Below are 27121 nucleotides of genomic sequence, written 5' to 3'. Positions count from 1 at the left end.
TGTTCAGCTTTATTGCTATTACTTGCCTGATTTATTGACTTGAAGCATATTTAGAAATTGTCATTTGTAAGATTTGTTTGTGTGTTTAAAGCTCCAGTGTTGTGAGAAATCCAAAGAGTTTTGATGTTGATACATTTAAAAATGAGCCTTTTGCAAATACGCAGTAAATCGTCATTTTTAACCTTTTTTTTTAACCAGCAAAACTCCAAGACCTGTACAGTAAAGGCCATCCGTACCAGGGCTACCCAGGCTACATCATGATGAGCAACATGAACGACTCCTACATGAGCAATGGCTCCCTCTCGCCGCCCATGCCCAGAACGGTCAGTACCAACTCTTTATTTTTTACGTGTCAGTTTATCAGTTTAACTCCTATATCATAATGTGAAAATGCTGTTGGTGTAACAATAAGCTCGTACCTGAGAACACGTTTGTTTTCATAACCACGTTTTGCTGGTGGCAGACAAAACAAAAAAGAGCAACATCTCAGCATCTCACTGAGGCAAGGATGTTTAGTTAGAAAATATATTGTTGGCAATTTTAATAAAGGGTGAGGAAAAAAATCAAGAATCAATGTTTTTTTCTTTAGTCTAATGATAAGATTTATATATTGTTTTTTTTTTAGAAATTGGTAAAGTGTTGCTGAAAGTGCTGGTCGGAAACAACCTGTTTGCTTTATTCATTAACGTGCGCTTGTGGGAATAGAAAGCAAAAACAAACATTGAGGATGATGATAGACCTGCAGAGATTTAACTTCATGTTGCACCTGCTCCGGTTAAACTGCAGTTCAGACGCTGTTTGGGATATCACATGTAATGTAACCTACAGTAGAACACGCAGCAACCTGTTGCTTTACCTGTCAGCAGACTCTGCCACGCTGTCTCACTTTTAATACATCTTACTTACTTACTTGTTTTCCATATTGATGGAGTCAAAAAAATTAAATCAAATTCCGTTAAAGAGAATCACAGTACTTAAAAATGATTGCACTACTTAATCAAATCAGCACCTTAAGAAATGATATGATAATGCAAAATGTGCACCTATTTCTGGCTCTAAATCTGATTTAGATTTTGTTTGCTACTTATGAAGTAGAAATCGCACAACGATTTACTGTTTTTGAGCTTCTTTAATGCGAGCATTTGATTATACTTCACTATTTCCAGTCACTTTTTGGTTTTGGACTGTTGGTTTGATAAGATAAGATATTTTGAGTTAACCGTAAAAGGTTATTACATGTTCTTGTTGTTCATTTTTGAAAATGTTAGAGACCAAACAATCAATAAATAAAGAAAAATCAGATTAGACTGCTAACAATATAGTCCTTAGTTGCAGCCCTACATAATTTCATTTTCATTTTATGATAGAAATAGCGAGTTTATAGCTTACTTAATCTCTTTGGGTCAAAATGCATGCAGCGTAATATATTATCAAATAAACATTTTAATATTAATTAATCAGCTGCTTTGATTTCACAATCATACCAACACATTTAGTTTGGAATATCAAGGTTGAATGAGAAAATCTCTGACCTGAAATTCGGGCTGTAACTAACCATTATTTTCATTGTAGATTAATCCGTTGATTATTCTCTTAAACGTCTCGTTTTGTCCACAACTCAAAGATATTCAGTTTACTGTCATAGAGGAGTAAAGAAACCAGAACATATTCACATTTAAGAAACTGGAATCAGAGAATTTAGACTTTTTTCTTTTTTAAATTACTCAATTCGATTATCAAAATAGTTGGCAATTAATTTAATAAAACTAATCGTTGCAACTCTACCTGAAATTATGAATTGGGGATTAAAAGTAATGAAATAATTGATTAATTAAAGGCAGCATTTGAGGTAAGATCACATTTCTTGACTTACAAACTTAAACCTCATAATATGATAAATAACCCCCCCAGAAAATATTCCCCTCCAATGATTGTAATGTTTGTGTTGTTGTGTAGCGTCTTTGCACACTATTTACCCAAACGTACCAGCGTTGTTGACACCCGTCCCCTTGACAACCGTATATGGTGTGACCCCTAGGAAACTGAATGCCTGCCATACTTTCCAGGAGATTAAGAGATGAGATATACAGTATTTCTCATCTTGTTAGAATCTTAAGTGATGCATGTCTACATGACCCAAGTAAGCCCTCTAATTACCCCAGCATGACAGAGGAGGCCTGAAGGCAGCATCACGTCTCCGAGGCTGCCCTGCAGAGGAGTTCATAGTACAGTCCAGGGGTGGCGTGTGTTGTTGCAGATAGCGTCCCTGTAATGGTATTAATTTCAGGCCAGCTGCAGGTCTCTCACTGGCGGCTTCCTGTGTCTGTCCCGTTTGCAAATTTCTCCTCTCAAGACAGACATAAAGCGCAGGGCACACCAGCAGCTGTCCACTCTAATCCTGTTTTGACCAAGTCTCTGTATCACACTCGGGAGAGACAACCAGCCTCAGTCTGGCCGTGGTTTGGTGCCTCCATACAGGAAACACTCACACAAGCTCTGGGTTGTTTTTGTTTTTTTGCGGTGCATAAATGTTAGTTTCATCAGGGTAAAGTTGTGAAATGTGAGCTAAGAGTCGGCTTTCAGAGGCAGATGTGATTGTTGGGGGCAGATGCCACATGCTGTGTGTAAAGGAACTTCATTCACACACAACTCTATCACGGGATGGTGTTAAAATTGCATTGCTTCCCCTCTGCCAAAGTTGCAGAGGGTGAAAGTATGCGACATTGTAGAGAAAACGTGATTACCTCATGATTTCAGTTTCCAAGTAGAGTGGCTTATGAGATGTGGGGTATGATGCTTTTCAAATTCTCTGTTTATGGCTTGTTTTCTTGTCAATTTTATCAGTTATTCCATCGTACGCGCTCGTAGAGGGTCTGTATAGAGACCAGCTGACCGTATGAGAGGAAATTACCCCTCACTGCAGATGAATTAGGCCAGGCAGTTAGACAGCGTACTCACTGCCAAAACTTTTAAAGCCCCGCTTTCATTTCATTTACCATGGCTGCTTTTTTTTTTTTCACCCAATTTTCCCCCTCACCCTGTCTTCAATAAAACGGTAGTCATTTTATATACGTTTCTCTCACTTATCCAATAAAACGAGCCGAGGCTTGGTGGAAGGATCACGGAACATGAGTCTTCTGGCTTTCTCACTGATGTCAGCTCGCTGCCTCTGCTGCCGGCCACCGCAGCCACAGTATCTGCAGGCCTGGGATCAGTTTTCACTGAGATCAAAGGCACATTCTCCCTTTCATTCTCTTCCATCCCCAGCCCCACCGCCGCCCCCGATCCCAGTAGTTTAGATTGATTTCCATTGACCATGACATTCCTGCACATGCCGTCCAGTCATGATGGAGCTGTTGGGAGTAGCTGATTGTCAGCAGATTTTAGGGCTTCTAGCTCGATAGGTCGCCTCCACCACAAGAGCTGAGACTTTGGTGTTGAGATGCCTCGTGGTGTTCAGTTGCATAGACATGTTGACCACTTCAAAGAGCCAGTGGTGTGTTATGAATACCCCCGTGTTTACGTAAACCTATAGCCGATAGAGGATGTGGAGTCTGCGGGGTATCCTGAGCAAAAAGTGTAGTGGGTTTGGAGTTTAACATCAATAAAAATGAATAAATAAATGAATAAATAAATAAATGAATCCTTCTCTTAAAGGAGCAAAAAGGGCATTGTGTTGATTGTACATGACGCGTGGGACTGGTGCCTAAAGAAGCTTTATGTAATTGTCTTGTCTACATTTATATGCACACTAAAAATGTGATATTTAGTGAAATTGGGTTAAAGCAGTAAATCGGCTGGTATATTTCAAGTGTGTTAGTGATATATACGCCTAAGCTTGTGTGATGTGTTTTTTTTGGTCCAAGCATTTGGACTGATGCGACAGGACAGTATTTCTGATTGTGCTACTATGTATATGTTTTACTGATGGCCTGCTGTTTGGATGTAGAAATACGCTACACTTATTTATTTCAGTTATAGTTGGACTTGATATTTAATCATTTTATCCCTCTGCGGACTCCGTCAACATTGACAAATTATCTTTTCTGTCATCTCACTTAGGGCTGTGTATTCGCAAAAATCTGGCGATACGATACGCATCATAGTATAGGGGTTACGATTCTATATATTGCGATAGCAAGGCGATATTTCTTTTTTTATGCATTCAGTCCCTGTAACATCCAACATCATTGCACTAATTTGAGAGGGCACATACACATCTCTTTGCAAAGGAAATAAAATATTGACTCAGTTAATATTTGCATGTAAACTATTCATTAAAAATCAATAACAATGTTTTTGAGAATCGATACAGTATCGCAAAATATATCGCGATACACAATATTTTCAACATTTCTAATAATTTTCTTACACCCCTTATCTCACTTCACTGCCACAACAGTAATGTTTTCCTGTGCCCGATCTCTGACGTGAACATGTTTGAAGCCAGTTAAAAACCTAGTTAAGCATATAAATCTAGCCGTTTCTTACACCCTGATTAAAGAAACTGATTTACTTATTTACATTATGTTACTGCAAAAAAGCCGTAAGCAGTAATCTGGTTATTGAAGTAGACAGAATTACACTGATTGTCTTGTCTGTCGTTTTGATCTGGGATGGTGTTTCTCTCTCACGGCATTTTCCGATGCATCAGATAATGTGAAGAGACTTGTCCACATGTAATGATTCATACTTCTGTTGTCATAACTTCTGGTGTAAATATAGGAAAGAGATTTTGAAGATAGGGAAGGATTGTTCTCTCTCTGGCCTCTGTGTCTTTGTGATTGTTTATATTGACAACATGCTTTTACGATTTTGGTCAGAATCATCCTAATACCACATAATGGTGTTGACGATGATGGTTGCCAAGTATAAATCTTCAAAGCATTTAGGAAGTCGTCACTCCAGGTTTGATGTGTGGAAGAAGAGAAGGTTTTGTCTTATCTTTCAAATACGTGGTCCCTAGACTCAAGGGAGGATTTGAAAATGACAGCGTCTAAATAAAGATCAACATGCTCGTGATGGACAGTACGTATTTTTAAATGACCTGAAATCTATTCTCAGATTCTGTTGTCACATTTAATCTTCGTTAAAATCACAAAAAAACTACTGATCGTGCTCCTCTATGGGGGAAAAGAAGCCCTACAACCTCTGAGCTCTTGACATCTTATTGAAACCCTTTGAATAAACTCATAAACGCATGGTTGACAAGATAAAGACTGCGTGCTTTTAGCGCTGAAATATTGCAGATACAGTACGAGGTGTTTCACCTGACTGTGAAGATGTGCTGGTGATCTCCAACTGTGTTGCAACAGTCTCATGGTCTTGAGCAACAGCTTGAGGAGAGGAACGGATGGAATCGCTGATTTTTTTTTTTAAGCCGAGTTTTGCTGCTTGTGGTGGGGGGAGTTAAGAGAGCTCCCTCTCCTTTGCCGTGCACTCTTTCCTTTTTCCCTTTGGACCCTCAATTGCAGCTCCTCATGGCGAGAAAGAGGGGGTGTGGAGGGGGTGCAGCGCTGTACTTTCCTTTGATGTAGTGGGAACGTGACGGATCTGCTAGCCAGTGTCTCGCAGCGTGGAATCACTAACCCAGGCTTACCTAACGGGATTTGGTAGGACCGCTCTGGTGTCCCTCAGTGCCATGTGTGTCCTGAGCTCATGCCCCCAGCACTACCGTGGAAGATCCCTGTTAAAGAGAACACTACATTTACCAGCAGCCTTCCATGTCCACACATAATGTTCTAGATGGCAGCTTATGGCACCATGTGTAGTTTTTTTTCGCACTATAGGGTGGACATGCTGTGTGAAGTTTACCAGAGCTGAATGCAGCATTTTGTCTTTAAGTAGATCGACTCCTTATGATCATCCCGCTGTCAGCTCATTTTCTATAAGTAGTCTTTGTACAGTACTGTCTGTATGTAAATAACATTAAGAAAATATAGTAACTGTCAAAAGACAGCAGTATAATTGCCTCATTTAATGCTGTATATACCAAATCGGTACATATCAAAGAGTCACGCTGACATTGATGTCATCTGCTTTGCAGCTCTATCAAACGGTGAAATGTGTGTGTGTGTGTGCACATGAAGGACAGCAGCAGGGACCTCACACAGAAGAAACACTCTGCGTCTCAGACTCTTTGTAGTGCCGCCGGTGCTGGGTCGTGGTGTTTTATAAACAGCACCATTAACGCCAAGGTCTCTTCTCGTCCTCCGCCGTATGGTGATGCTGGTCGACACATTTGCTCCACATGCACGGCGCTAATGACGCCATGTGGTTGCAATCGCCTTATCAGTGTGTTTCATCTTGTTAAATGGAGCTCAGCAGAGTGATTGTCCACCAGGACCGAGAGATTGTATTGTTGTGTCAGATGAGAACCAGAAATGAGACAATCAAGGTTGAAGTTTCTGGCGGATTAATTCTACTTGATAGAGTGAGGGCATGCTGATTGATTTGAATATAAAAAGATACATTTCTATATGTTTATACTCTTTAACGGATGATAAAACCATAAAATAGTTTTTATTGTGTTCCTGAAGTATTGTCTGTGTTATTCTAACACTTAAAACTGGGGGTGGGAATCACCCCCACAATATGATATTATCACGATACTTAAGTCACAATACGATCGTACTGCGATTTTAAACATTTTGCGAAATGCTGAGTATTGTAGTATAAGACATATTTTGCGATTTATTACCTTTTTTTAACTGCAAATTATGTAGTTTGTTAACATCTGTTTCATCTGAAAAGATAGTTTTCACAGAGGAGAGGTCAAGGCACCCCTTTGAAAATCGCCATGCCAGTTTTTCCTCGCCAAAATTTAGTGTAAATTTGGAGCGTTATTTAGCGTTCTTCCCAACAAGCTAACATGGCTGGTACCAATGGATTCCTTAGGTTCTTTAGTTTATATGATACCAGTATCTTCATTCTACCTTTAAAACTGAGCCCGCTACAACCTCTGAAAGACAGAATAGTGGCCGGGTACACTATACAATATTGCCATACAAAATATCGCTATCACCATGCTGTATCGACTTCTTTTTAAAAACTGACATGCCAATTTTAAGGCAGTGTAATTACATCAAAATAAAAAAAAGAGCAAGCAGCAGATATAATCAGAAACATCTGACTTAAAAATAAAAATGAGTGACGAAGATGAAAGACGGATATAGACGTCGTTAAAATCACTAAGTGCTGAAAATGTGTGTTTCTATATGTGTGTGAGAAAAGCAATCGGGAGCGTCATGGTCGTGAGCATGACGTGCAGGCGCACACTTAACCCCGGTTGATGTTTATTTTGGGCATGTGTTACTGCTCAAAGCGAAGCACTCATAGATGATGACACTTTTCTTCGCTCCCCATCCTCCCACTGAATTGGATGAAGCTTAACCAATCAAGCAGTGCTGCCTGGAGCCAGCCAGTCAGGCTTCCACGGGCAGACCGCCGCTCGAGCCTCACAACACCTGCTCAGAGGGCTTCACTCTTCACCAGCAGCCTGCTGCCACTGATCTCCAGGGGTCAGCGGTGGGGCCTCACCAAGGTTGTGCCGTATGCCCAATTGTGTTTGAATGGCCTGGGTATGCACTTCCTGTAAGGGGTGGATCAGAAAGTGAGACTAGAGGGCGGTGTGTGCATGTGTGGAGTGTTTTTGTCAATTTGTGACAAGTGACGCAACTGTCGGTGTGCTGAGATAGCGGGTGAAGTGGTTGCCTCTTGGCAAAAATGTTTTGTTGGCTTCAAAACTAGTTTTATAGTCGTTATTATCTTAAAAAAAACAAGTTTAATATGCCCCTATACAGCGCATGTTTCATTGACTGATTGGGTCAGTCTTTACGTCGTGATTGAAGCCCCTCAAAGCTCATCACAGTACCTCACTGTTCCCTGAGTTAGTCATAAATGAGTAAAAACATGAATAGCTTGATTGACTTCATCCTGACAGCTTGCAGGTCTATATAGAGGCGAGCAGTGTTCCAGCTAGTAAACTGCAGGCTGGGGGAACAATAGGACCACAGGAGTGAAACATGGGTGCAAATCCTGCCGGCTGCGTCCAGACTTCAGAGACGCCCAAACAGCCCTCACTTTGTCCAGCTAAGAAATAGAGCTATGATCAATAGCTGCTCTGTTTTGTATGAAGTTGGTCAGTCTCTGGCGCGCTCTTTTCCCTCCCTCCTTGTCTTTGCTGTTTCATATTTTTCAGAAGCTCATTATTTCTTTCTGCTGTGGGTGTGAGTGCTAAAGAGGCTCACATGCAATGTGCATCTGACAGCACTGAAATATTAATGGTCCCCAGTGTAGGAGGTTGGTATAGGGCCTGCATAGTTACAGTACAAAGGGTGCCTTCTCGCCACCAGGCTTTATTAGCAGAGCTGTTAAGTGAATGGACGGATGTAGCTTTCTTCATGCCTCCTTTTTTGTGTTTTTAAACATCAGACCATTTCTCTCTTCGTCTAACCATTTGCAACACTGAACGGGTATTCGATGGAGAGTCGCACACACACACATTGCGAAGTGTAAGAGCTACACCACACTGTTGAGCTTTCTGTGGGAGGACAAAGAGGAGGGCTTTGCTATCAGTTCATTTTGTGTGGTCTGGGCCATAAAAAACACGCTGTTCTTTGACTGTGAAAAAAGCCTGTCTTTAATTTTTGGGAAACCCATAAAAGTTTGTCGCTCCTTTCATATCGGCTGCAGAATTGAAAACAAATGCTACATTCTCCCCTCCTCTCCTTTGAACTGGCCAATTATGGAGTTGTGAAAATAGAAATCAGTCTGTAGATCTCTTCACCCCCTCTCTTTTCTTTCCTTCCTTCTCTCCCCCCTTCTCTCTCTCTCTCTCTCTCTCTCAGTCACTTTCTTTTTTTTTCTCCTCCCCCCTTGTTTTTGAAGAAACCGAGGGGGATCACTGATGTCAAAGTCAAAACCAAGAGCATTAAGAAAACTGGCGAAATGCAATACAGCTGCAATCCGACATGACGCTAGAAAATAGGGCTGAGGAGCAGAAAGCCTCTCTCCCGTATTCCCAGGGCGCGCAACTGCTCCCGGCCTTGGCTTTGATCTCTTCAAAGCCTCCTGCCTCCTACTAGATGGAGAGTCTTGGCTGCCGCTCGTGAGCGCTGGAGAGAGGCAGGGAGGGAGGTGGGGGGTGTTTTGTGGGGGGGAGCCGACGTCTTTTCCTTTCCAGGGCTGAAATCAATCACGGTGCCGAGGCAATTATGTGTAATTCAACCCCAGCCAGATTAGTGACTCTTGTTACCTGAGCGACCGGAGCTCTGTAATCTGTGAGACACACCGGCCTCACCAGCAAAAGGAGTAGCCAGGAACAGGCGAGGGCACTTGAGGGAAAGGAGGGGATCGAGGGGAGAGGTGCTGAAAAGCAGGCTGCCATGCTGCTGTCCAGCAGAGCAGAAAATCAGAGTACAATGGGGTGATTACACTTGCAGATGTAGCCATATTTATGACGAGATGGATAGAAAGAACAGAAAGATGGACGAGTGCTGATTGCCATGGAGCTCGCTAGTTAGCGTGCTAACTAGCCCGGGTCTCTTTTGTGTTTAAACATGTGCGTAATGTCACCTCCACTGCGCTCCCAGTCCTCCCCCAACCATCCGCCGCCCTGTCCCCCCCTCCAGTGCCATATCTCTATCCCTCATGCCCTCCACAGTCGGCTCCGAAATGCAAGCTTGGCCAAGGCTCCTGCCCCAGGCGCCCAATTTACTATGGCTGGAGAAAAACTCAGTGGCCCCAAGTCACAGAGGAAAACAGCAGAGCTGAATGCTGCTCTTTGCCTGCTGCTGCAGTTCGTCTGATCTGTGCAACTGTTTCAGTGTCTTAACACACAGCAGTGTAACAATTTACACCCTTCTGCTTTTTTATGTGGCTTACTGAGGAGATTTATCCCAATTATGTTTGCTCCCAGTTTAGGCAAATCTAGAACGTGGTAGGAGTTTGATGCTCATGACTAATACCACCTAGCGTACGTTATGAGATTATTTATTTGTATGGCGCCTTTTTTTAAGCCTGTGATATTTTCATGTGGGGTTTAAACAATTAATTGGAGGTTGGGTAGAGGGCAGAGGGAAAAGTGCAGCTTCACATTATTGGTATTTAATTAGAAATATATTATTGTCTTGTCTTTTATTCTTCCCTTGCGCTCCGTCTGTAAGAGCTGATGTCACAGGGATGAGAACAAGGCTTTGTTTTTTTCCCCCTCAGCAGTCACTTGATGCAGGATGATGAAACCCACAAAGATATCTAGCAAGAATGTGTTTGTTCATCTGATGAGCTCGCCTTGTGCTCCATGTTTCTTTTGATCATCGGACTGCTCGGCTGGTGATTGACGGCACTTATTTTCCTCGTGGGATGTACACATTGAATAAATTAGATATACCGTCCTGTAATAGAACATAGATGATCAGGACCTTGATGTCTGCGATAGTTTTAACAAGGCAGGCTGACAGGGAAGTGGAGCTGACTCTAAAAATATAAAGGTCATTCTGAATGGATTATGTGGCATCAATGGAGCCACCGTCCAGCTCAGCAGGAGCCCTTAAATCCACTAGCAGCCATAACCCCTCGGCTCAGGGGCCAGGTGACGCTTTTCATGTCCTCCAATGGAGAGACATCACAGAGGCATCCTCCACTTTGAGCTGCCCGTCATCAAACAATGTATCAGAACATCAAATCAATCCACCCCCACTGTATCTATCGTTTGATATGAAAGATGGGGGAAATGGAAGTGCCCACCACCACCGCAACCCCCACACCACAAATCTACATTTTTGTTTTTTCCCATTGCAAACACTGACACGCCTTCCATACTAAAGCAATGACATAGTGAAAAGGTTGTGCTTGACTTTTATTTGAGAGGTTCAACAGTGGTTACCTGACCTGGGATCACACATCCACCTTATGAAAGGGTGAAAATATAGTCCCTGGGATTACAACTCTAGGATTACAATAGCCTACCCAACTATGGTAGGTATTGGTACTTAAAGATGTATTCCTTAAATTCTACTGCCTGTGATTGCAAAGATGTGCGTGAACAGGATTTTACAGAACAAGAACAGAACATTAACTTGTCATAAGGGGACGCAGTAAAGGAACGATCATCCACATGTTGATCGTAGAAACCTTTAGTAAATATCTGAATGGCCCAAGACTTTATAACCTCGCACGGCAGCTGGATACTCGCAATGTCACAAGATCACACGGGACTCGTGGCATCACATCTCCCACAAAGATCCATCTTGTCAGGCTTCAATCTTTTCGATGGAAAAGATATTTTCGATCTTCTCCCGAGTCCGACTGGCCAAGTTTGATCGACTTCATCCAATCACCTGCCAAGTATTTATTTAAAGTGCCAGCCCTTTTCTGAACCATTTCCAACGACGGCTTCTCAGATGGTTCTGTGAAACAAACCATCTGACGGGTCAGGTTACAGACTTTAGTCCTCATTGCGTAAAACAAAATATACTACATTTGACTTGTTTTGGTTTAAGATTTCAAATTACAGGTGAAGACATTCAAGATTTCCATCTATGGTTGTCACGTACTGCAGCTTACTTTTTGTATTTTCTAAAACAGTCATTCCCAAAGACTGGGTCAGGATCCACAGGTGGGATGCAGGACATTTTATTAGGGTGGCCGAATACATTTTCAGAATTTCTTCCATAGTCTTTTATTTAAAATGTATATCTGCAGTACACCTTTGAGCCACATGAGAGGGCCTGAATGTTCGTATTGTTCTGATAATTGTAGCCTACTTGTAACATTGAATATAATATGAAAGGCTAGCACACAGTCTGTTTGTTTTACTGATGAGGGGAAATAAACGAGAGCCTAAAAATGTTTCAGGAACGTTCATTCACGCACAAATTTAATTGATAGACTATTGTGAATTTGGATGCGATGGTTTGTCTTTTTAAAAAAGTCAGTGCCCAGAAAAAAAGTTTGGGAAACACTGTTGTGAAATATACTGTTTAATATATTAGATTTGAGGATGATTGATTAATCTGATTTTCAAATCAATCAGAAATAATCATTTTCCAGAGCCAAAGGTTATATATTATCATCGCTTAGTTTATCTGACCAATTGTCCCAAACCCAAAGATATTCAGCTCAGCTCATTCAATCTGACTTTCTTAATAGATAAATGAGATTATATTAAAATATATGAGCAGTCCACTATGAATAAATCCAGCTAGGAGCTGAATTACAACCACGGTGTGTTCATTGTATGGCGTATCATTCATGTCTGTAGCATCAGGTGCATGAGTGTGCCCTGTAATGTTGCTGTAACCATATGCCCTGAGCCTAAGGAGCCCCTTTTGTGCTCCAGAAATTCACTATTACCATTTCTTTAGAGGTATCAAGGGATAAGCAGACGTTGTCGGTTGCCATGTTGTACATGGTCATTGTTTTGTTTGTATTAAAGCCCACAAAAAACCCTGCCACAGAGCTAATTGACGGGGCGGAGTTTTCATGTGACCGTTCAGATCCTTGGAGAGCTTCTTGAAGTGTTCGCTGCTTCTGTGGGGATGGAGAAAAGCCATTTGTTCGGAGGGGATCAGATTTGAATAGCTTTGTGCTTTTCATTCAGATCTTAACAGGGGCGTGTGCGCCTGGCTGGAAAGAAACCCTAAAATGTGTGGTTTGATTAATGACTAATTCCAGGCTGAAAGGCAGTTGTTGGTAGTCTTTACCAGTTAATCCCTTAAAACGTGGAATCACACCCAAACAGTGGGCTGCTGCTGTTATTGTTGTATGGTCTATAACGCGAATGAGCCGAGAGGTTTGCAATGTGATCCACAACCATGAGTGCTTCTTAGCACTGTGGCGTGAATCCTGCCTCATTATAACCACGACCAAGGGTCACATGATTTGTATCATAATGAAAAAACACAGCTTCGTCTGGGTGCTTGTCTAATTATGTAAAAAGACCATTTTGGAAGGAGACAGAATGTGTGTAGCTTCAAGCGCAATGAGGGGAAAAGAGCAAAAAGAGCATTGATCATGTGACTGCGGGGTCAAAAGTTCAGATGGCCGGGACACAGGTGTCATGACACCTGAGGCAACGGGGCTTCTTGTGACCCGCAGTTTTTCAAAGCATTACATAACCTACATATTAACCCTGTCATAAGACATTTAGTCTGTTTGCAAAATAGAGGCATTTTCTGTGGATTTAATTTTTTGTTCCATTAAGTCGTCGATGCTACAGGCTCACTAACCCATCAATATTTTTATTCTTTCTATTCTTACACGTTGTGTTGGTGGGTGTGCATCTGTCTGAGTGAAATACAGAAGGAAAACTAGGTCAATACTCTCTACAGCTCAGGCAGAAGCTGCTCTCATTCAAATCACCTCCCCATCCACATTTTCCCAGTCTGTGCCATTGAAAACCTTCCCCGCAAAAACACGGCAGCGCCTCTACAGCTGTCTGCCTTCGTCCAGCTATCCCTGGCTAGCTCGCAATGCTAATATTTACCCGTTCCTTCCTGTAGATGTAATGTGCAATGTTGCACTGGAGCTAGCTGGGGCTTAGAGAGACGAGTACTGTCTCTAGCTCTCGTCTCCACAGGTAGAGACGCACAAAGACCCCCACCAGACTCTATTTTCCCCCTCAACGCTGAGCTCCCAAATCCAAACTGACAGCCATTCATGCCCAGAATACCTGGGCGAAAGCTGAGGGGGGGAAACACTATCTAGGTGTAGCAGGCAAATCCGCTCTTGTTCGACGGATCTATGAAGCTCCTGCATAAGGCAACTCATCAGCACTTTTCCCTCCATTCTGCACTGCATTTTCTCTCCCTCTTTCTCCGCGTCTCTGGTATTGTGCGGAGAGCTAAGGTTTTAGCGCGCTCTGCCACACAAAGTTAGCTTGTGCTGCGATTTTATTTGTGTACATCTCTCAGGGCCTTTCGAGTGTTGTTGTTGAATGTGGATGTTGGCACCACGGCGCCGCTTGGCATGAATGTAGCTACTCAGCAGACCAGAGCTGCTTCTAATGATAAATCATGCAGTGTGTTAATGCAGCAGCAGGGTTGCTATAAATAGTCGCTGGAGAGGCGATGACGATTGATTCAGGAAGAAAAATAAAGCACGCTCCAAACATTTTCTGCTTGTGGTCAGCTGTAACGGCTGAGTTCAAGCATGGGGCCCCCAAGGTTAACATTGCACCTGGGTTTGAAACACACAGCTGATCAGGTAAATGACGCAGCTGAAGGCTTTATGGCTTTAATACAGTTAGACACATTGACAGTGTCCAGATATATACCTGGTAGCTGTATCTTTTTGTTGCTGACAAATGGTGTCATCTAAGGTGGTGGTAGGATTTTCAGTTAACCTGTCTCAATAGATCCGAGGCAGGTGATGGAGCAGCCATGTTCTTTGTGGGGGTGTGGATGCCTAGTGGGCGCTCAAGTGTGTGTGCGGTCTGCCTTTTGTGTACGTGTTTACGTGTGCGCTCGCAGGCCTGCTGACAGTGGCACTTCAGCAGAATGTTTGCCCTTTCCTCAGTCCTTTTGATGTGACCAGGTCCTGCTGTGATAATGAGCCCTGTGCCCCGCCGCAAGGTGAACATCCTGCAGTTCGCCCAGGGCTCTGCCAGAGCAGCGGCCCAACCCCCACCACACACACACACACTCTGCTAATACAACAGTGGAGGAGCCGACCACCGCTCAGAGCTGATCAACTTCCACACGGTGCTTGAATGGTGTGAAAATGAGGACAATCCTTCATGTGGTACAGAAACCTTTGGAACCTGTATGTATGCACATACCACATTAGGGCCTGGCAATATGGCTGAGTATGGTGATTGATATCACGATTTTTACAAGACAGAGATATATTACAATGTAGAATGTGCATGAAAAAAATAACATAGAAATAATCAATTTTTTAAAGCATGTAAAGGATAAGTCTGTTTGTATTCTGTATTTTTCCTATGGTCAATAAATCCCATGAAAAGACCAACAATGAATTGGTCCTGCTAGCAAGTATTTTCTGTGTAGCCAAAGCCTGATATATCTTATTTCTCTGTGCCATAGACAGATTAAAAACACATCAATGAAACCAGAAGCCTAAATGCCAGTAGCAAACCAAACTGTTACACTGGGTGGGTGACGTCATTACAGTAAACATGGGGCACTGTAGTTTATTTTGAGTGATGCTGTGTTCACACTATGAGCAACACAGCAACAAGCTACAAGTCATTTCCAATGGAAGTCGGTGAGCTGAAGCTACAAACTAACGCCTGACACTGACGGGCGTGACGCGCTACAAATAAAGTTGAGCTGGTCGAGCTGGTTTTTCAACGCTCCAATGATGCGATGAAGCATCAACCAATCATGAGTCAACACTGACTCGGCGACAATGTAGCTGGCAACGCTGACCATTTGGTTGCTTTTGTTGCTCGTAGTGTGAACATAGCTTATGTCCAACATGCACCGTCCTGCTGCCGTATATTCTCCTGTCATGTGTGTTAATTCGCCACAGAAAATAGTCCCCAGAAAATGCATATTATATATCACATATTATAAAAACTACAATTGGCCTTTTTAAAAAGTGACAGATTAACAACATGGAGGTATTGAGAGATGGACTGACAGGTTGCTGGTTTTGGTCTTCTCATGGGATTTGTTGACAATGACGAAAATATACAATACTGCCAGCCTCATCCTTTAACTATGTTGAGCTGATATGTATCACATTAGACCAAACTCTTCACACATGTAAAACAAAAACCTCAATTACAGTTCTTTGTTACAATTAGCTTAAAAACAATAATATGGACAATCAGTTAGTTTTGGAGGTGTTTTATAAAACAATAACACTATCATATACAAGCTGCGACGTGATTTCACCAAAATTCAATATAAAAAATTACTGAACTCTTGCTCAACCCTATAAAGTGGAGCAGGGATGACATATTTTTGTAAGCCTACTAGGAGGTTCGAATCGCACGGGTTCCATCGGCAAAAAGCCAATGGGATTTTTCCGTTGGGTTTTGGACTATTGCAGAAAATGTTGTATTTACTGACATATTTCATATCATAGAACAAAACTTGTGTTAACCACAGACCTTATTTGAGGCATCTAACTAAAAACCCATTCCAAAAACCCATTGACTTTGAGACAAGGGAACCGTAAGTGCTAAAACGCTAACTCATTTCTGGGTGTTAGGACTCATCCTGCATTCCTGCATGACCTTTTTACAGCCTCAGCTCTTTAAAGAGACTGTCTGTTGTCATAGTACTTAACTTTACTGTTTCTACTTAACTCGCTGTGGCTTCACAGGAAAGAAAAATAGCAACTGGATCATTTCTGATGTTCTGTTGCTCTTCCCTCAGTTTTTTAATAGCTCCGCGACATATAGAAATTAAGAGTTGAACACTTTTAAAAAAGCGGATAAAGTCTTTTCATCTGGGGCAGGCATATTTCACACAAATTATCTTCCTTGCAATGTCAGTATGAGAGCTAGCGTGATTGGTTTGCTTGGAGCACACGCTCTTCATGCCAACTGAAGGATGATGGGTAATCCACCTCGTCCTATTCACTTGTGCTTGCTGGTGGTGGTGGTGGGAAAGAAGACAGTCAGCTGTTAATAGCTCCTTTGTGTTCACATGTAGCATGTATGTGTTAAATTCATTAAGTGCGTGGTTATTGCATGCTCTGATCCCATCACCATGTACCGTGACCATCTTTTACAGCGTGTCTGTGTGCCTTTTTGTGTGTGAGTGGATTCCATGTTAATACAGTGGCATGTGTCGGTCATGTGTGGTTAATGTGAAGTGTTTGACGTGTGGCTTGTGTGGGTGTAACGGTGGTATTTAGAGGACAGCGTGACAAGTTTCCTCGCATGATAAATTTGTGCTGCAACTTAGCATTTAAAAACCATAACATTGCATACCGTATGCGGTACATGCTATCTAAGGAATTCAACAAACACCATTCTGCTTCAAGTTTGTGATCTCCTTCATACCTTTTATTCATGTTTTTACCAACTGGCCTTCAGTGTCACCGCTTCTGTTCAACTTTTAGACTCTGACTAGCACGCGGGATTTATGATTGAAATGAAAGAAAGGGGGTAAAAGGAGAGATTGGGAAGGGGGGTCTTCACAGATGTAAATGTCTCTCCAGGGTAGGCTTTTCCTGTTATTCGTAGCCTCCTCCACTCCTGTCCCTGTGGTTGGCTTCGCTTGTTCGTCTCATTACCCCGGGCGCGTGGCGCTCCTTCGCTTGCTGGCGGCCCAGCTTTCTTCTCCATTAATTGGGTTTCGTTACATTAAGCCCCCTGGCCGAGGGGCCATCCTGCCAATAAAACATTCCATTTTTAGCACTGCACTCCAAGCTGGTGGGGTTCAACCCGCTCTGCGAATGGTAATTGGTTATTTATTTAAGCTTCCTCAGGTTGGTCTCCACTGGTTTTGGTAAAGAGGGATTGGGGGGGCGTGGAGGGAGTTACAGTCCCTTTTCTTTTCTGCGCTGTAAAGCTACTATGGGGAAATGTTTGCTCGCTTTTGTTGGGAAGAGGTTGTACAGCTTGCACACAAACACACCTGAGAGTGAACACCTGGTCTGAGGGTGACTGTGAAGGATCTCTGTGCCGGGCACACCCTCGCTTCATGCTTCAACTTTGGGCATTTACAGAAGCTTTCCATCTGTAATCTTGTCTTCTTTATGATCACATTGTCAGTGGACACAGTAGCCAAAGATGGTGTTTAAACAGTCAAAGGTGGGTGTGCTCTCAGTTCTGTGATTTACAGTTATTTTAAATGATTCCCTCAGGCAATCATCATTTTATTGGAAATTTACAGCAAGGCTCTTGATGATACTGTAATCACAGAACAATTTCTTGCCTCATCTTGTTATTTTAATATCCTGGGCCTAATTTTTGTGGGGCATCCTTTTCCTCTAGAGTGCAGAAAATCCTGTGAGTTTAGGTTTTTGGGGTGAGAAGGGCTTCTTAGTGAAAAGCTTTAGCAGCATGGGAATCCATAGCTACCACTTGAGCTGCCATCTCCCCAGCTGTTTGTGAAACACCTCACATGGTTTCTACACACTTGATTGTAGCTGCAGGCGCGAAGAGTCCTCATTGCATATAAATTACAGAAGTGGGAAGTGATTATTATAAAATTCCCGCTTTCCCTTTTTTCCTCTCCACTCTGCAGAAGTGGTATAATTGAGTGGAGTACAAAAGCCGTGCTGAGAGGGAGAGAGATGCTAAAAAGGCAATATTGCAGGGATAGTTATTGCATATACCACATAGACACACGTACACACTCGTGCTCAGAAACCATGGCAGGATGCTGGTGGAATCTGACAGAATACAAGCTCAGAGACACCGGCGTGCCGTCAGAAAAAAATCCTCCCTCAGAAAAAAACAAAACAAAAAAAGAAACAAAAACGAAACGTCCCATTTCCCTTCCCCACCCCCAATTTCAGACAGCACGCCAAGTCACTGGCTCTCCGTGCTGAAACACACTGGAGTGTCTCCTCCATGGAGGGCTTCCTGCCAGCTCCAGTTCCGCACAATGAATTTCTCTTAAAACCACATCTGAGGGGTTCTTTAGAAGGGCCGGCCAAAGCCTGGATATGAAATTCCAAATGGAACGTTTTCTTTTCAATCCTCGCCGCCTCTCCTCTTTCACTCTCCCTGAAAAATATGAATAGAAAGATCCTAAGCCTATTATTTCTCCTATACAATAAAAGGGACCTCCAATATGGCCGCCCTCCATCGTAACACCGCCGCCGCCGCTGCTGCTGCTGAGGGCTTTTAGAGTCAGGATGAGAGGGGGTTAAATTGCAGCGACGTGCCGTGACCCTCACGGTTGTGGTCACTCTCCAACTACTTCCTCCAGGAAATTGGTAAGAGGGTGTCGTGCATTTTTTCTGTGCAAACTTGCCAAGAGCTGCAAAGTGGGTGCAGCAAGCCAACAAGTCTCCACCTGGAGGAATTACAATGGTGGCTCCATGACGGCTGTTAGCACGGTCATGTCACAGTGTGAGGATTTTGATTAACCCTGATACAATTTTCACTAACATACGAATGTTAAGAGAGATGTGAAGATGTAATAAATGATTGCTTTCCCTTTCTTCTGAGAGTAAACCATGGTTCGTTGTGGCATGCAGTTTATGTAAATGTGAACCCAAACAGCCATAAATTGTGTATTGGTCACAGAGGCCTGCAGGTTTTGCTCTGGTGGATTTTCGCCATAATGGAGGCAGTTTATTAAGAAGTTGAGAAAAATGTGATTTGACAACTGCAACTGGGAAAAGCACAAAAGAGGGCTTTGCTTGTATGGAAGAAGCCTCTAGCTTTCTTGGGTGCTAAGGAGTCAATCACCTTTTTTTTTTGCAGTATCATAATTTATGAGAGACTAACTTTTGCTTCTGTTCCCTTTTTTGTTCTTTTCACTTTTATTACAAGTCAGAGAAGACTTCTAGCTAAAATGGTAATCCCTCAGGTTCTTATCTCATTCCCACAGGATAACAAATGGGAGTGGACAGGCGTAAAATAATATGGGCGAGAATGCCATCATTTAGCCCCTGGTGTAGGCATGTCCCGGTCCTGGTTAGCCCTCCTTTAGGGTTAGCAGCCCTTACTGATAAGTCCTCCCCTCAGTAGGAGGAGGTCCGCCACTCCCACTCTCACAGATTATCCCGTCACCTTTGACTCTTGTTGACCGGGTTCAAAGAACCACACTCACCTGCACTAATGTGAAAAGCCTCTGCATTATGGCGGAATTAGTTTTCAGGCTGGATTTGACTTATTATTTTGTGTTGCAACCTCGAATGCGACATTGCGGACTACATGATGGCGTATGAGGCGCTGATCAAGAGATGAACTGGGAAAGAAATTGGCCGTGGGAGATGAGATTCCCATCCCGATAAGGAATCTGATGCAGATGATGCGTCATGTGGTCGAGGATACTGAGATTTTCTCCACACACACATACAGTACACATACTGCCCTTTGTGTTCCCAGTTAGGACGTTCCCAGAAGGTGGGGAGAGGGAGAGGGGGGACTTAAGTTGAGACTGGTGCCAGTCTGCGAGAGGTTCGGGGAAAATGGCGACATTCCAGCCACCCTTGTGTCCAAAAACGTGTGTGTGTGTGTGTGTGTGTGTGTGTGTGTGTGTGTGTGGCGGGAGTGGACGAGGAAGGGCACCAATCACCACGTAACACTGCAGGAATGTCACCTTGGCAGACACCTCACTAGGACAATGAAGTGAAAGTCGTTTGATTACATCGTCTCCTGAGAAATGAATGCCCGTACTAAATTTAGAGGAGTATATCCAACAACATTATTAATCAGATGACTGTTCCTGTGAGAGCATCTGATTACGATTTCGTGAAACTCATTGATTCAAAGCTCGTGGGAGCCATGTGGTGTAAGACGTGTCTCACCCAACAGTGAACTGACGTCCCTCCGATTAGCCATATATCCTGTGGAGGTGATATTTTGACTCAAGCTCTGCCCTGGGCTCCCATTGTGAATAGTAGATTTAGCATGGCTAAGCATTGCCATGTGTTCATTGCTGCTGAAGCATGTAAGCGCTATTGGCTGCATGGGGGTTGGGGCCGGGGATTTTTGGGCCTGGCTCGGTCTATTTTAGTTGTCAGGAGGCAGGTCTCTGTGAGTCAGCCGGGGATGGGGGGCCTGTGGTCAGGCAACTCTTGACGTGATTACCCCTGCATTAAGTACCGCTGCAGACATCTGTCTCACTTGCGCTCTCTCTCTCTCTCTCTCTCCATAGCCAGCCCCCTTCTCCTCCTCCTCCATCCCTCATCTCTCCTTCCCCCGGCTCTCGCTCTGTAATGAACTCCCCTTATTCACCAGCTAATGACTGCCTTTGATCTCCCGCCTAAGACCTCTGCTCTGACTCTACCCTGCGAATCTCTCTCTTCTCTCCCCTCTCTTTGCTCTATCGCTTGCTCGCTCCTATTCACTCTGTTTCTCTCTTTTGCTGTCTCAAACATGCTCATGCACCTCTTTGACTTGTTTTTCCTCCTTCCTTCAGGGAAGGGGGTTTTCGGTGCTGCTGACCTATGCTAAACAAAGTTTTGAGGTGCTGGGCTGAGGCTACTTAAGGAGAAGAAGTTGAAGAAATAGTTCCTTTTTTTCTACTATTAAGCTTCATCCACATCGACAAGGAGGCAGACCACCCGCATTATATGTGCCGTACCAATCCCCACATCATGTGGAATGAAACAGGGCCATATTGCACATGGAATAATGCAGTTGAAGCTTGTGTAAAATGTCATCCTTTCTTCATATTGTTTTTAAAACTTTGTGTATTTTTCTCCGCAGTCCAACAAAGTCCCCGTGGTGCAGCCGTCCCATGCAGTCCACCCACTCACACCACTGATCACGTACAGTGACGAGCACTTCGCCCCCGGTCCTCACCCCCAGGATGTCAACAAACAAGGTAGAGAACAAGCGAACGGATACGAACATGACACAACACTCACTGCCTGCACAACAACGACAGTTTGGCTGCAGGGTTTCAGTAATAGAACTTTGTGAATTATCCATGTTCCCAGATATTCTGGGTGTTCTTGTCATCATTTTGCTTTAAAAAGTGGCAATAGCTAGTGGCAGTATTTGTGAAATGTCCTTTTCAAATCCATTTCTCATGTGGACTACTAATTAGAGATGCACGGATCCGACTTTTTCTATCAACTCGGTATATGCCGATACAGATACAGATCCGATACCAGCGTGGCCTTTCTCCAAATCTGTATATCTTACTGCGTGGAACTCATAGGGAGCATTTTTTCTATGTTAACATGAGGCCAGGGATTGCTTTGGGACTGAAAACGTACTTATATTCATTCAGTTATGTCAGGCTGCCAACTGATAGTGGAAACACTGAAGAAGAAGAATCTGTATTTTATGTAATATGTCACATAATGGCCGATACCTGATCTGCTTAATAAGATCAGTATCTGTGCTGATACGATCCACATCTGGATCGTCACATCCCACTAACACACTACTAATTCAACAAAACATGAATTTGCAGTGTTGATATAGTTTTTGCAATGTTCCAACTTCCATCTAACATTTAAGGCCTTTACACACTAGGGCATCTATTTCATTTGATTCATTTGCACGCCTATATATTTTTTCAAACTGTTGTTTTTGTCAAAAAAACGTTCACACAGAACGCAAATATTACACTGCGAAAAAATTTTTTCATTTTTTTCTGGAACAAGGCTAATTTTTCTGAGCTTTCGCATCGCAAATAAAGGCATCAACCAATCACGTTGTGTTGAACGGGCTTATTAAATACGCACACTATAGTTTACAACAATACAGATGCTCCGAAGTTGGAACCAAGCAGACTTTAAACTTTAAAGGCAAACTTTATTCTTCACAAAGGCAGCGCAGACCAGATCCACTCCTTCTGTTCTTACCTTTCACAATATAAGCCCTAGAAATATACACTGCATAACTGTTTACTAAAGGACAATTCATTCAGAGCATTTCGCTAAAAGCAAACTAATATAGCTTACAGTGGTTCAGGCTTTACAACAATTTACCTCAGACAGACTTCCAGATGCTGCTCTGGGTCTCTCTCTGGTAGTTAGTCCTCTGCCTGCGTGAATCTATTCAAATCTGATATTGGTAAAGTGTTGCAATTGTAGCAAATTTGCATGGCTGCCAGTATATATAGTTTTGATGTGTAATATTTTGCATTGTGTCGTTTATTCTTCGTGCTCCCAGTGTGTAAAGGCCTTTAATGTCAGTGAGAACTACAGTTACAACTTTGTTTGATTGGCAGAAGTCAAAAAAGAATTTAGTAACCCTATTTGTTGTCATTAAAAGTAGTAATCTTATATTATATTATATTATAATGGGCAGGATTGCATATTACTCCCCAGTAGGGCTGTAATGGAGATATTTGACAGTACCAGATATTGTCAATATTCATTGTTACATTTTATTTGGACTCGCATACAAAGATCTTTAAGTCTCACACGTCACCATCGGATAAACAAGGTTAAACAGGGTTATTACAGCTCTTGTTTATGATTTGTAGATTCACAAAAGAAGTGATTTTATTCAAAATATTGCAATAATACTGAACACTACACTCAAGTAGTGTTTTTTTCTAACATCTCTTTGTGCCAACACTGTCAGGAATCAATAGAGACACACACACCAAACTGTGTCACAGCAAAGTCATCCTTTCTCTCAGCTCCTAACATGAACTCATTTGAAGCAGCCTGTGGGACGGCGCGCTGAGCTCCGCTGCCCTCTCCCTCTGCACTCTCTGCCTTTCAGTAACAACATCAAGCTACAGCTCTTGACAGCTGCAGAGGAGCTCCTCAGCAGTTAGGACGAGCTCCTCAGCCCCGCGCTGCTGGAGACAGCTTCTCACGAATGCGAGAAAAGATGTGTGCCTCCGCCACCGTAGTTTTGTCCCGCACCTTTTTCTCTTCTCGTGGCTTTCTTCTTCTCCCGCGGCTGCCAGTTGAAAAGGAGGAGAGGGATCAGACAGGATGTAGGCGATGATGAAGATGATGATGAGGCTGGGAGGTTCTGAGGGACCGGGCTATAAATAACAATGTAGAACTGAGCACAAGAGTACACAGCGTAGTGAGATGAAGGGTGAGACATATAAAGAAACTGTGCTCCACATATGTCAGAGGAATCATGCATCAGACACATTTTTGTTGAATATTTTTCTAAAGGAAGCAGGGAAGAATTGTGTTGACACGGAATTGAGCAATAAAAACACTGCGAGCACATGCACGCATTCGATTTCAGAAATTTGTTGTCATGTAGTACAAATTTATGAAGCAATGCTCTCCGTTTTTACTATTCGTGTTGGTCCATCGAGATCCAGTAAGTTTCTGACAAACACTGAAGAGCAGAAAAGACCCCTGGAGGTTTTTTTTTTACTATATTTGATCTTTGCACTCGCAGCCCAACAGAAATCCATGTCCAAGCGATCCAGTTGCAGAATTGGCTGCAAATGATTTCCCTAGGCATATTCATGTGTGTATACCAGTCGAGCTAAGCTGAAGATGCTTAAAACGAAATCTCTCTTATTCTCTTTCTTGCTGTCTCTTTCTCTCTTTCTTTCTCGCTCTCTCATATCGACCGATTGCTGCTCTGCCTTCCTTAGTTGGCTCAGACTTTGATCTGCTCGTTAATTATGAAAAACAATCATGGATTTTCTCATTATGAGCTCTAATATGCGCAGGGCCGCCATGCAATGGAAGTAAGGTCGAGCGGAGGGGGGGCTTTGAACATTTTACATTTATATGTATACTGTTTAAAAAGAATGAAACATAACATGGGAACACTAATTCTGAATGTAGATGATTTCCAGGTTTTACAACGAGAAGCATGTTAGCTTGTTTTGAGTGTGCGGAGCCTTGTTGGGCGTCAGCGGGAACGTGTGAATAGGCGAGTGAGTAATTAGGCACCTTAGGGGTGTGAGTGACAAGGTTAACACGCCGGGGCTCTCTCCGCCTCCCTCACCGCCTCACCCCTTGCCTCCTTCCCTTCTGCCCTCAGGAGGGCCCTCAGGAGTGTTAGGTGGTGGATTAGTTGGCAGGGGGTAGCGCTATGCCTGCTATGAATCCAGCGTTGCAACATTGGCTTTGGAGATATAAGCCCCCCGTTCGCCCTGCCTCTCCGAGGAGGGAGGCCCCTTCAGACCACAGCCTGGAGAGGGAAAGAAGAAGAAGAAGAGAACAGATAGAGGCCGGGAGAAAAGGCTGGCTCCAGCAGGGATTAGAAGATGGTGCTAATCTGGAGGCATTTGCCCTCTTTTTCTTTGTGTATGTGTGTGTGTGTGTGTTTGAGCACACATGTAGGCACATCGTGTGTATGAACAGTATTTCCTGATATCTGCAGACTTTCAATCATATTATTACTGGCTCAGCTCTAAAAAGGAAAACAAATAAGTGTCAGACAAGAAGACGTGTCGTTGCAGATTTAGTTAATTTTTTAGTCCTTTTACAGTCAAGTCTTTTTTAGTTAAGGAACCCCTCGACCTTGAAACGCAGCAGGAGCAGGCGAGCTGCAGATGGAGGAGCTTAAGTCCTGAAGATCCACCGACAGTTAGTCCAAGTCAATCCCGTGTCTACAGGGAAAGCTGCAGCCTCGGCCACAAAAGAGGAAGCCTCAATTAACCAGCTTAAAGACGCTGAAACACACAAGGACTCTAGCTAAGCGGGAAAATATGATCCTTTTCTTACTGGTTGATAAAGTGAGGTCAAAAAGCGCGTTCGAGCCCTGACATGTGCACCGTCATTGACTTGTAGTGAAGCAGGATGGGAAGGAGGGAAAAGGAGTAATAGATTTTAAAGGAAAAATCTTAACTCAAGGTCCATAATATTATAGAATAAAGTGGGAAAGTAATGACTTAAAAAAAAAAAATAAACAAGACCTGACAAAGTATTAGATGCTAATTTTTGGTAGTAGCACTTGCCAGTCTTTGATTCTCAATGCTATGGGCACATTTTGATTGTTTCTTAGAAGGGCTGCAACTAACGATTATTTTCATTGTCTATTAATCTGTTGATTATTTTCTTGATTAATCTATTTGTTTGGTCTATAATGTCGATCAGTGTTTCCTAAAGCCCAAGATGACGTCCTAAAATGTCTTGTTTTGTCCACAACTCAGAGATATTCAGTTTACTGTCATAGAGGAATAAAGAAACCAGAAAATATTCACATTTAAGAAGCTGGAATCAGAGAAATTAGACTTTTTTTTTTCTTAAGAAATGACTCAAACTGTTTAATTGATTATCAAAAATAGTTGGCAATTAATTTAATAGTTGACCGCTAATGAATTGATCGATTAATCTTTGCAGCTCTAGTACTTTTTAAGTTTTTTATATAATCAGTCGTCTTTTATTTAATTTTTTTTTCTTTCTTTCATGCTCATCCTATTTAAATGCTCTTTGTAATGTGTTTTTTAATGACCCTAATGAAGGCTGATAGCCAAAATGCGTCGGCGTCACCATAGAGTTGTCGATTATACGACAAGAGTTGCTGTAGTTCTGACACCTTCTAACTTTTGGCACTTGCCAGTCTTTGATTCTCATTGCTACGGGCACATTTCCATTTGGTACTTAGAGCCACAGGATGCAGATGTATAAGTGAACCTGAATGCTTTCTAACAGTTGTGTACCATTGTTGTTTGTCTAGGAATGCAGAGGCATCACCCCGGACCAGACATGACCAACTTCTACTCCCTGTCTCCTGGAGGAGTCGGGCAGATCACGCCACCGCTGGGATGGTGAGTCAAGACCGACAAAAGCAAAAGCGTGAACAGTTTATTTATGTAAACAAGGAGCAATTAGGATCCTGTCTCCTCACATCAGATGCACACTGACACTGTGCTGGCTTTAATGGAGGAATGCTGGCCTGCAGCAGCAGCAGCAGCCTACACAGGGAGGTCTGCCTCTGGCTGTTCCTGCTGTTACTGCTGCGGCTTCAGCCACACCACTCCTTTGTGTGCCCAACACATGTCAAACACATCACCGCATACATGCCCCTGCATAACCATATGGCTGGTTAACCCCCATCAAAGCTTCCTGGAAGCACTTCTCTCTCTGAGCGTCACTTCATGTTTGTGAAGTACTTTTTTAGTGTCTTTTACCTCCTTTTCGTTCTTCCTTTTTTTGACTGCATCCTTGTCACTGCCATTCCTTTACTTTTTTCCCCCCTGTTCTCAAGATGTCGTACCCTCTTTCTTCCTCCACACTATCTCTTTCTCTGTCAGCGTGGTGTTTGTAAAGACAGACCTTCAGGCACACACAGAGTGGAGCCAGATGTAAGGTGCAGGAGCAGGCGACAGTTGAAACTCAGACAGTATCTTCTGCTTTCCTCCTCCTTAAATCTGAATGCCTAGGGTATATTAGCACATTTTTTATTTTAGGAACTTTTACCCCACTTTTCCTGCTGAAACCTAATTTGAGATCCTGGGTCATAGTTTGTTTCCCCGGGACCGAGGAAGCATTGTGTTTGCAGTACTAAACATTGCTGATCTGTACATGTCATGCTCCATTTCTATAACCAACCCCTTTTTTGAAAACCAGCATCCAGTAGATTGAAACATAACCACAGCAGACGTGAGTGATGAAACAAATG

General features: G+C 42.9%; 1 protein-coding gene across 9 annotated transcripts in view; it reads left to right on the top strand.

The window, feature by feature from the left end:
* lef1 (lymphoid enhancer-binding factor 1) overlaps positions 1–27121 on the top strand; it is a 46879-nt gene that overhangs the window by 4827 nt on the left and 14931 nt on the right. For all 9 annotated transcript variants that reach the window (XM_074629335.1, XM_074629341.1, XM_074629339.1 and 6 more), the window contains exons 3-5: positions 199–323; positions 21314–21431; positions 26177–26267. In XM_074629335.1, coding sequence (XP_074485436.1) covers positions 199–323; positions 21314–21431; positions 26177–26267 — 334 coding nt within the window. The remainder of the gene's footprint in view (positions 1–198; positions 324–21313; positions 21432–26176; positions 26268–27121) is intronic.

The sequence above is a fragment of the Sebastes fasciatus genome, chromosome 3 (genome assembly GCF_043250625.1).
Source record: "Sebastes fasciatus isolate fSebFas1 chromosome 3, fSebFas1.pri, whole genome shotgun sequence".
NCBI classification, from domain to species: domain Eukaryota; kingdom Metazoa; phylum Chordata; class Actinopteri; order Perciformes; family Sebastidae; genus Sebastes; species Sebastes fasciatus.
The sequence above is the reverse complement of the archived record's forward strand: the minus strand, read 5'-3'. Positions and strand labels throughout refer to the sequence as shown.